Genomic DNA, 11647 nt, shown 5'->3' with positions numbered 1-11647 from the left:
TACCTTTGATTATTCGAATTTTATATGCGACGACTACGCGTTGCAGGAATACATAAAGCAGAAGGTAAATATTAATGTGTACCGCATAAAACTTATTGAATTGCGATTAGTGATGAAAACAGAGGAGGTATCGTTTCTAATAATATATTTCAATAAAATCAAGTACTTATTGTTGTATGACGTACTAAACTAGATACGCCTTCGACTTACGTATATTTTTTTGAAACGCCTTTTGTCTCACGAATTTCATATAGATCCATGGCCACAGCTAATTGTACTGTTCACCTTGAAGGATATAGCAGGGATATGAGTAAAGTTTTTTTTTAAAGTCGACTATATACAGATTCGTGAACAACCATGGATGGTTTTATATCCCTCGTCTTTGCGCAACCTGAAATTTATATATAAATATAATTAATGGGATGGCAAAAAAAGAACAAAGTATTACAATCAAAGGACCCTGCGATATCGTACCTGAAAGCGCGTAGGCCCTATCGATTTCTGATCTAAGTATGTCTAGTACGGAACTCGCCCCTTCTTCGCCGTTACACGTAAGACCCCACAACATGGGACGACCGACGAATACCTGAAAACAACGCGAATGAAGCGATGATATGTATTTGTTAAAAATGCATTTTAGCCGGTGTCCTGGCGATTTAATTTACCATTTTAGCGCCGAGTGCGAGTGCTTTGAATACGTCGATTCCTTGCCTAACGCCGCCGTCCAAATACACCTCGGCTTTGCTTCCCACAGCTTTTACAATTTCCGGCAACGCCTCGATCTGTTGAAGATTACGATAACACTGTTATTATATTATTCATTTTTTAATGAGGTTAGCGGCAAATGTGAAATCGATTAGCTAACTCGTTGGTCGTTAATCGTGATTAAAGAAAAAGCATCAACACCGACCGATGCTGGAGCTCCGTCGATTTGCCGCGCCCCGTGATTAGAAACCAATATCGCGCTTGCTCCGTGTTCTAGTCCCAGAATTGCATCCTCGGCCGTGAGCACACCTTTCAACACAATTGGCAAATGGGTGATGCTAGAAATAAAGAAGAACGTCCATGAATAATTTACACGTCAAATGTATTAGGTATGTATGTACATGTATGCATTGGTACAGCAATAAATAGTTGAGATAATTGACTGTTGAGAAGCAAGCATAACGAATTCATGCGTCGACTAACTGACCTTCTTAACCAGTCAACATCTTCCCAAGATAATGAAGCATCAAACAGACTCAAGCTGTACTCAGATAGTCCTGATTCTTGGTCAGCAGAATTGATTTTATCTGATTTTATTCCTACGAAATTGGCCAGTCTGGAAAAGGAAAATGTGTTTTCAAAATGGGGATTAGTTAAGGCTCAAATAAAACTAATGTGACCCGAATATATATAGATATATCTCTCGATTTGGTAAAATTTTGCTGAGTACTCCAGATTTTTATTGTGCATACTTTGCCGTTTCCAAATACTTGTGTGGAGCTAATCTAGCTAATGAAATAGGATTACCAACTCCGGCGCTATATATTTATAACAAACTAAGGAAAATATCATATACAACAATGCGATTTAAATTGAAATAAATTTAAAAATGAAAAAAGTTAAGACAAAGTTTGCCTACATTTCAATTGTGCATTGCTGATCACATCCATTCTTTTTCAGAAGAGATCAGCCAATATAGATCGAAAAGTATATGTAGTTGCTAATTATAGATTTTGTTCAAACTTATCGCTTGATTTTACGAGAAATCTCACTGAATAATCATCACATAACCTTAGATGATTAGGGAGAGAAAATTTGTTTCGACGATCAGCTCTTCTTTCACCAAACATTGGTGTGTCGACCGTAAGAACGAGGGCTTTGAATCCTGCAGCCTCAGCTCTTCGCACCAGATTAACAGTGACATTCCGATCTTTGTAAACGTAAAGCTGAAACCATTTTACTGCTTTCGGAGCTGCCTCTGCAACTTCTTCTATACTGCTCGTCGATAGAGTCGACAGAATGAATATTGTCCCCGCAGCAGCAGCGGCTACATGAAAAGAATAGACCAAACATTTCAAATTAGTAAAACATGTAAAATTACTAGCACGAAGTGTTGTGTGTTGACATTTCACACATCTTCCATCTCCCTAACCTCTCCTTACGTTTTTCCCCTTGCCGCACGGCCATATGATATCTAGGGTTTTTTTGTATGATTGTTTTGTCAAACTGCAAGCGACACGCGATGCCGAATATCGGCCAATCAGAGCGCTGCGTTTCGCTCGAGCATACTAGAAACCAGCTCGCTGATTGGCCAACCTTTGTCGATCATCGCGTGCGGTATTTTCATTATAAAGTGCGCCCATGGTTCAGAAAGAAACTCACGTCGTTGATCCTGCCAAATATGCCTCTTATAGGTTATGCGACCGACAATAGTGTACATTTATTTTAAATTTGCTGTAAACGAGCCTGAGCGTCTGTGGTACTAGTTTTGAGCCGAATAATTGACGCACAGTTCTTAAATATATGCGTACATGGTGTAAGCGAAATAAGATTGTTACGGAATTGCGGTACGTCGGTGACGGCCGGCAATTGACAACCAAAACGAAGAGGTCAACGACAGGGAGTTCCTTTGTCGAGATAGTGATTAGTATTTTCGGAGTGATAGGCCGAAGTAATAAGATATCGTAAGACCGCGAAAAGGTGCGAGTGGCTGGGTGGGGGAGGGGTGCGACGGGAGAGACACGTGGACCGCCTGACAGGAAGTTTATATCACCAAGTCGTATCTTGGAACATTTAAATAACGTTCAGAAACGGTTCGAACGACATGTCCGAGACACGATGCGACGCAACATAGTGAGTCTGGTTAAATTCCTCTTCCTTGCATTAGTCACGATCTTCCTCACCGTCGTCGTATTCCGATACGTACGACATCCCCAGTTCCGCACCGAATCTTTACCCCTTGAGGACCTTGTTCACGATCGTAGGGTTGTAGGTAGTGATAAACGCGAATTTCTTCCCCATCCCGATGAGCTTATTGGGGGTTCTGCACTCGCAGCTCGCGGCCAAAGCGATGACAACGAGCGAGGAATGGTGAGCATTATTACTTGTTACAATTTCATAATGCTTACAAAGTATCCATCAATTATATAATATTGAGACTAATTCTCATTTACAAGCTTAAAATTAGATACTTTATAAAAACTCGTAGTTTTGCTTGATATCTTACATTTACATATCATCATGAATTTTGGAAATTGAGTATAGAGACCGTAATAGAATGAATAAATGCAAACTTCCTTCGTGTTTGACTACGTTTACTCTGGCAATATAGAACCGAATTAGACCGGATGCAGAAAAATTGATAGTAAAAAAAGATTAGTGTATATAAAGTCAAATCAGAACTACTCTTTTCCCGTTTATCAATCCCTCCCAACATACGTACGAACCTAACATGTTGAATTTTTTTTTGTACTTTTTCCGCAGCAGGATGTTGTCGAAGAGAACGTTAAGATCGACTGGCACGACTACGAGCAAATATTGCAAGAGAAGAAGAGGGTTGGCCTGGGAGAGCACGGGCTGCCCGCATCTCTATCGGGAAGCGACGACGTGGTGAAGGCATCGCTGTACAAAGTGAACGGATTCAACGCTGCACTAAGCGACAAAATATCGTTGAACCGTTCGGTCCCGGACATCCGGAACGCCGGATGCAAGGCGAAGAAGTACCTAAAGAATCTCGATCCAGTCTCGGTAATAGTCTCGTTCCACAACGAGCATCTCAGCACACTCATGCGAACCTGCTGGAGCGTCATAAATCGTTCGCCAGCCTCGCTTTTGCAGGAAATAATATTGGTCGACGACGCGAGCACGAAACCAGAGCTGGCCGGTGAACTGGACAGATATGTGGCCGCAAATCTGCCAAAGGTCAAAGTTATCAGACTGCCATCGAGGTCGGGTCTGATACGGGGCAGGCTGGCCGGTGCCAAGGCCGCGACGGCCAAGGTCCTCGTGTTCCTCGATTCCCACACCGAGGCCAACGTCAACTGGCTACCCCCGCTGCTCGAGCCCATCGCCCTCGACTATAGGGTTTGCGTCTGTCCGTTCATAGACGTGATCGCCTTCGAGACATTCGAATACCGGGCCCAGGACGAGGGGGCCCGGGGCGCCTTCGACTGGGAGCTTTACTATAAGCGGCTACCACTGCTACCTGAGAGCGCGAAGCACCCGACCGAACCGTTCGAGAGCCCCGTGATGGCCGGGGGACTCTTCGCGATGAGTGCCAAGTTCTTCTGGGAACTTGGGGGGTACGATACCGGGCTCGATATTTGGGGCGGCGAACAATACGAGTTGTCCTTCAAGATCTGGCAATGCGGGGGACGGATGTACGACGCCCCGTGCTCGCGGGTAGGTCACATTTACCGCAAATTTCCACCCTTTCCGAATCCCGGTCGCGGTGACTTTCTGGGAAAGAATTACAAGCGCGTTGCCGAGGTTTGGATGGACGAGTACGCGGAGTATATATACCGCCGTAAGCCGCACCTGCGGTCCCTGGATCCCGGGAATTTGACCGAACAACGGGCTCTCAGATCTAAACTCGGCTGCAAGTCGTTCAAGTGGTTCATGGAGACGGTCGCGTTTGACCTCGCCGACGTCTATCCACCCATCGAACCTGATGATTTTGCCTACGGGGAGATAAGGAACATCGGAGCCCCGGAGTTGTGCCTCGATTCGAAGAACAAGCACCGGGACGAGGATATTGCCGTTGACTTTTGCAAAAAGGACAACGCCAAGTTGGCCGGTGAACAGGAGTTCCGGTTAACGTGGCACAAAGATATACGCCCGAAGGGGAAAACCGACTGTCTGGACGTTTCGCGGGGCGACGAAAAAGCCCCCGTTACTCTCTACCCTTGCCACGGGAAGCAAGGAAATCAATTGTGGCGTTACGACGTCGGGAAACAGTGGCTCGTCCACGGGTACAATAACAGGTGCATGGACCTGGACCCTGCCAGAAAAAAGGTGTTAGTTACAACGTGCGACGCGTCGGCATCGACCCAAAAGTGGCGAATTGAGACCGTCGATATGAAGGCTATGAACAATTGGGAAAATTCGGGTCCTAAAGGAAGCAATTGACGTTGATAACAATGAACAATTTTCATGTTTGATACGAAGTTGAGAATCCTATACAATAGACCTTGGTGTCAAAATAGTCACACTGGTTTGTCGTAAAAATGATAATGTAGGAATGCGCAGTTGGCTATACATGGAACATAGACATTAGTATACTGACAATGAGCTGTATAAATACAGGCCACCTGCGTGTTTATATGTATATATAAACAGGTGAAATCTTTGAATACGTTTGCAACTACGTGACGTTCTATGCAAGAGATAAAGATAACACTTTTTTAATCTGCAAAACATTGCTTCATATTTTTCGCGTGACATTGTATTGGCTTACGAATCGTTTCATTTCCAAACAGTACAACAAATAACGCGATGACGAAGCATCGCGTTAGCGTTGAAATCGTTAAATGTAAAGTGATTTTGAATTTTATTAATCAATCACAATTATGTGTACATACGTATATAACACATGCTCAATTACCCCCAATTGTACCAGAGGTGCGCGGCTATATCGTTGATTTTTCACTAAATATTTATTGACAGCAGTTTCGCGCGGGTCAAGGGTATAATATGTATACTATATCTATTAATCAGTTAACCCCGTATCCTTACGAGTGGTTTTCCCTACGTATGTATTAGTAAAATTTTCACTGTAAGTTAACGTATGTATGACATTTCATAAAATTTCTACGTATCTATTACATGTATAGGTACGTTGGATATATGGTGCAATAAGGCGCAGAAAAAACATATCACCCTTCACAATTCTCGTGAAAACGATATATTGTTGAAGATGTAGATAGTTTTTGAATAGTGCCTTGCTATTTGATTTATCTTTGAGACTATGTAACAACGTAGAAAGTTCTTTGAGTGAACGAATTCAAGCTGTAAGTCTTGATAAACCAAATAAAAAAAAAAAAAATTGGATGGATGATAAATATGAGTTAGAAACCAAACGCGTTACAATCAGCTTAGGAAAATCGTATTATACATCTAGGTGTTCCTAAAAATACGTATGTATGTCATTATATTTAAATAAGAAAGTTTAACTTTCAATCCTGGTGAGTAAATTATGTCAATAAAGTAATTGCAATTATTTTTATATGTACACGATTGTCGTAAAGAGTCAATAGATTCTTACATGTTACGATTTAATAAAAATTTTACGTTTTGTGCCGATAGTGATGCATTTTCTTTTATCTTCCTATTACGTTACGGGTTTTTATGACACGCTTTCAAGATTACTGGAGACCCATTACTTTTCTTCGTATAATAAATATCGTTCAGGGTCACGAAAAAATTAAAACCCGTTATTTTCCGCGCCTTTGCTTTCAAGCAACTTAACCGAGGAGCTGACCAATATTTTTATACCTATAAGATAGCTTTGTTTACATCGAGATGAGAAAAATTAAATTGAACGAGTTATACAAGCATACCTCTATCAACAATGAAAGAAGATTATGATATATACAAAATTACCAATTATATTTCCATATCAAGAAATAAGGTTTCAGACTCAAATTGATTGCATAAGATTTGAAAATTGATCATTTTCTGCAGCAATTGCACCGATGGCGGTGCAGTGAGCACAATTTGAATTGACAGCTTTCAACGTCTTTCGTATAAAAATGCAACACTCGTTATCGAAGTCAGCGGTATCTAAATGTAAATAAATGAATGGATGGCACTTATTGGCACATAATAATAATTACGGCTCATAGACACGGTAGCAGGACGATAAAACACAAGGCATATACAATGATCAATTACTGCCGTACCTGCGAATTGAACCAATAAAACTCACCCCTGACGTTTGCGCATTCTCCGTCTGGATGCGCCATCCGTTGCATAGCCGTTGGTGAAACCCCCAAAGGCATAGAAACCTTGTGTCCCAGTACCACAGTACTTATATCACGATTTGCGACATTCACCAATACTCTTGGCTTAATTCGGTACCTGCAGAAAATCGCGATGTATTACTGAAATATAGGTATGTACATCTACAGAAAAATATTACGTAAGATGCAGACGCGTGGCCGTATTGGCGAAATGAAATCAGTTGCACGGCTCGTGAAACTTCGATCAAATATGTAGAATCTGGGGAAACCCAATAAGAATAAAATTTTCCTCCGATTCTTATTCAACATACTTCAAATAATCGTTCCAAAAAATTATGGCCTAATCCATCCGGTGTGTTATCATAATTTTCATCATGCGTAGTTACGACCATTGCAAGTGTACGTTGTACAGTGTGGATGAAATTTTACCACCATTTCATACATACGATCGGTACTTTGACAAAAAATATACATAATCCAGTGACTTACTTTTGAAATGCGTCGACGTTCAACCTAAGGGTGAATTCTTCTCCAGCACCACTTTTGTAGTAGTCACGCACGATCGACGGCAATCTCTTCAAAGCTTCTCTCTCGTAGTCTTCAATGCATACCAGTTTCCCAGCCATTTTTTCCCACACTCTGTACACATTTAGGCATCCGTGAAATTAATTTTGTATAGTATTGTGAAATGTCAGTACTCAATGCGTCTCGTATATATCCTCTCAAATTCATCCAAATCTCGATGACCATGATTATACAAGCAAGCGACAGATTATACTGCACATGTTACATTTATGCAGCGCAGTTCAGCACCCGGTACATAATAATACCTCGACGAATAAAAGATTACCTCAACACAGAAACCATTAATAGTTAAGAACTTCATTACGCACACGGCGTCTTACATTATACAAACACAGGCGCGCGCGCGATCATCTCGGATTATCGAAGGAGGTGGAAAAAAAAATTTTGAAAGATTTTTATTCAACTACGCGACACACGGAATACCTGGATACATACATGTCACTGGATAATTCCGTGGCTTTCTTCTCCGTATCGTGATTTGATCCGACTGTGGTTCTACTCAATCGACGGTGCTGGCCGTTTGATTCTTTACAAGTAATTATATGACTATTATAATGCGTTTAAGACGTGCCATCCAACCACGGAAATCGGAGGGGAGCATGTTGCTTATCTATTACCAATAGTGTACGTACGCCGTTACAGGGAGGTCAACGATTATCGGGTAGAATGGATGACGGGTTGCAACATAGAATATACATAATGTCGCCGTTGCTGTGTAAACGTTTTCAAATATACCGGTGGGATGAAGGAGTATGACGACTTGTCGCAGCAATTGTGTAACAATCACGTAATGCGTGTATTCACTGTACATACATACATCGATTACATATGATACCAACAGTCATGTACGTACATGTGTGATAAAGTATGCTGCATAAAAATCTTGTCGCTCTTTCATATAACTAGTAGAAACGAAACGGTAAAATTTATCTGAACTATATTTTCCGCATCTGAATATTACATTTTTATTATATGAATACCAAATTGGTATTGTATTGTCGTTGAAAAAGATGAATGAAAAAATTTAAACAGATCAAGAGCATAATGTATGTACATTATAACAATGAAATAGTGCGACATGGGCTGATCAATTGACAATCGAAGATTGCAATAAAAAAAAAAACAGCATTGTGTCGGACAAAAGTAAACTGATAATCGAAATAACTGCAAGAATTCCCGCCCGATGATGACCTTTTTAATTTGTTTACAATAGTTATAGGTTCGTATTTAAAAGCATGTGATAAACACGCATCAATTTTCATATAACGATATGTAAATGCCTGCGGTGAACCGTAAAATGTTGGTGAGGCCTATTCAACGTTGACGTAAGCAAAAAATACCAATTTCTCCAAAGAAAAGACACACCGCATCGGGACTGCAGCTACGCAAAAATATCAAAGTTCGAAGACTTGTATTATCAACAGAATTAAAAACGTCATCTACACGATCATGATCGATTGACCGAAAGATTGGAAGCATAAAGCAAAAAAAATTTATGATATATTTGGGAAAAATTGTTCCGATACTGCAGATGTATACATTTTTAAATATTCATTCGACTTGTTACGCCTGAAAATGCGACTATACCAATTGAATACAATATTTTCTTCGCTAGATAAATTTGTACCTTACATAGCTAAATTATCATTTCTCTCCTAATTGCTAACATTTTTTTTTTCTTTCCATGACATGCAAAATAAAGTTTAAAAATTTGTAATATTTAACATTTTATTACATTTGTTAGAAATAATACACAAACACTAAGGTTTTATTTCTATAAAATAAATATAGCCTTCCTTATCATATTTAGAAGTAAAACCTTGTTACATATGCCGACGCGCACAACCTCCACGATTCGTTTGCGATCATGGCACGCTGCCCACCGCGAGGGTAGCGTCGGTGCAAAAACTTCATGTTATAGGTATACCTACCCTAGATAAGTATGTAAATTATACTATTTATATGTATATTGGTTCATATGTATACCTATAATAGACATGAGTGTATACAGACAAATATACTGCAGGAGTTGTAACGTCGGGCGGCCATATAGGTAATTATATACGGGAAAATAAAATGCGTTGATAAATGCGCTATTAACAAATATTACACAAGTTACGTCACTGCTATCTTTACACATTTCTTTTTACTTGCGAGGAGAGGTAAAAGGCAAATGAGGAAGAGGTGAAGAAAAGAACAAGGAGAGGATTGAAAATCGAAGGTAGGATCAAAGTAATGTAAGAAAAATAGGGATGATACTAAATATGATTCGCACACAATTAATGATGGTATTCAAGTACACCTTGTAAATAAATACTTTCGATTCCGTTGCTTTCGGTTCAATTTCTCGGAGATCCAGTGAACCGTTTATCTCAAATGAAGTTAGTTACATGAATAAAACGCACCACGATTCGAACAAATAAGTAGGTATGTCTTTCGCTTTACCGAATTATAATTGCCAGTTACAAGTTAGATAAGTCAACTATGATCAGTTTAACTTAGTCGTCTCGTTTGAAACGATTTCCAAAAATGACAGATATGACCCAAAATTACGATGTAATTTAGGTATATCATATTTCATACACTTTGATGCAGAAGATCGCGTCGCAAATGCACATTGAATTCTTTGTAAAATAGTAATTGTAAGCGCCGACATCACACTCACCGAATTGGTAATAGAAAATTATTACAATCACGTTCATCAGACACGCATCACACATCGCGTAAAGTAATTGTCCTTTATAAGAAAGTTTAAAAATAAATTAAAACAAAGAAAATATGAATTAATAAATAAAAACTCTGTCCACGTTCAAGTACCGTGATTTCTAGCAATTTAACCCGTTAAATTAAATTTTCATCGATCTTGATTTTATGACAAGGAATAAGTGCGTGTCCGTTTTTCAGTACTCCGTCTGTGCATGTATGTATAGGACCATCAAGGAGCCAATACGCGAATGTTCACTAACGAGCTTATAACTCACGCGTAGGTAATGTAGATGTGTATGTTCAATATGTGCTGCAGCAAAAGCGAGCGTGTAATTAATAAATGGTGAACTATGGTTTGCGCGGCTATATTTAATTTTTCCGCGTGTCTCGGTTATTCATTATTATTGTTATTATTATTCCGTTGTATTTCCAAGTGGAAAGGGTTACAATTACCTATGTGGCTTAAAAATCACATTTGAATCTTGAACTTCCCGAACTAATTATACAATTAAAACACGCGCTCATTAATAGTAATAATCATAGTAGTCGTCATAGTAGTATTAGGAGGAGGAGGAGGAGTAGTAGTTGTAGTTGTAGTACTAATAATCATAATAGTAATAATAATAATAATATTGATAACAACAATGACGGGATCATTGTCAGCAATAAATACAATAATGATAATAATAACTATAATAATTATAATAACGAGTAACAATAGTAATCAGTAAGACCACTCCATGCAATGACAACCATAATAACATATACGTAGATCAGTGAGAATAGTTATTGGTGCAACCTAAACACCGCCATCATCATCATCATCATCATGGTTATCGTCGTTGTTCTCGTTATTATCATTACTATAATGCACGGTTATCATACTACATATATTGTTAATCGGCGTTATCACAATATTAACGTGTATTCATATAATTATGTATTGATTTCAATATTTTCTTATTTCCTTTTTAAAAATGTCATATCTTCTATGTATGTACACATGTATTTGATTAGTTAGAAAAACGACACTCTTCCGGTGTTTCATAACAATACCTTATATAATTATTATATCATTGGTACAGGATTATAAACTGGTAAGTGCGCAATAATAATTTCTATTTTATTTTATACTTTTGTTTTTATTCTTTAATTTGTTTGTTTATTCGCCATCGGTTTTTTTCTATTCACACAGCAAAGTCTAGGTACCACGTAATCATGATGCACAGTCCTTCACGCACTTACCTACCAGAATCAAACCCCTCCTAACTCTGTAACTGCGAGTGATTTTATATACACGTGTATATTTATACATATATGTATATATATAAACATAATATATATCATACATACATACATATACATGTATAAATTTTACTGTATTACGAAAAGGAAGAAGTAGAGAGTAGTAA

At 38.9% G+C, this 11647-nt stretch overlaps 2 protein-coding genes and 1 long non-coding RNA gene across 4 annotated transcripts; 2 read left to right on the top strand and 1 right to left on the bottom strand.

Moving 5' to 3' along the window:
• Positions 1-128: 128 nt before the first annotated feature.
• On the bottom strand, positions 129-8101 carry LOC107222237 (hydroxyacid oxidase 1). The gene is made up of 9 exons (XM_015661508.2): positions 7965-8101; positions 7434-7583; positions 6911-7062; positions 1777-2032; positions 1193-1321; positions 911-1043; positions 666-782; positions 475-586; positions 129-391 (listed from the first exon to the last, which is right to left on the bottom strand). Exons 2-9 carry the CDS (start codon positions 7568-7570, stop codon positions 324-326), a joined length of 1104 nt encoding a protein of 367 aa, XP_015516994.1. The 5' UTR covers positions 7571-7583; positions 7965-8101; the 3' UTR covers positions 129-323.
• Positions 2346-6275, top strand: LOC107222236 (N-acetylgalactosaminyltransferase 6). Of its 2 annotated transcripts, none has more exons than XM_015661507.2 (2): positions 2346-3075; positions 3472-6275. In XM_015661507.2, exons 1-2 carry the CDS (start codon positions 2824-2826, stop codon positions 5110-5112), a joined length of 1893 nt encoding a protein of 630 aa, XP_015516993.2. In that variant the 5' UTR covers positions 2346-2823; the 3' UTR covers positions 5113-6275. The 2 variants fall into 2 exon arrangements, with proteins under 2 accessions (XP_015516993.2, XP_015516992.2); XM_015661506.2 differs by having other exon boundaries at positions 3469-6275.
• Positions 7926-8724, top strand: LOC124293045. Its single transcript, XR_006902946.1, has 2 exons — positions 7926-8063; positions 8172-8724. It is a non-coding gene; the product is annotated as an uncharacterized LOC124293045 (long non-coding RNA).
• The last annotated feature ends 2923 nt before the right edge of the window (positions 8725-11647 follow it).

Source organism: Neodiprion lecontei, chromosome 2, assembly GCF_021901455.1.
Source record: "Neodiprion lecontei isolate iyNeoLeco1 chromosome 2, iyNeoLeco1.1, whole genome shotgun sequence".
In the NCBI taxonomy this organism is placed as follows: Eukaryota; Metazoa; Arthropoda; class Insecta; order Hymenoptera; family Diprionidae; genus Neodiprion; species Neodiprion lecontei.
The sequence above is the reverse complement of the archived record's forward strand: the minus strand, read 5'-3'. Positions and strand labels throughout refer to the sequence as shown.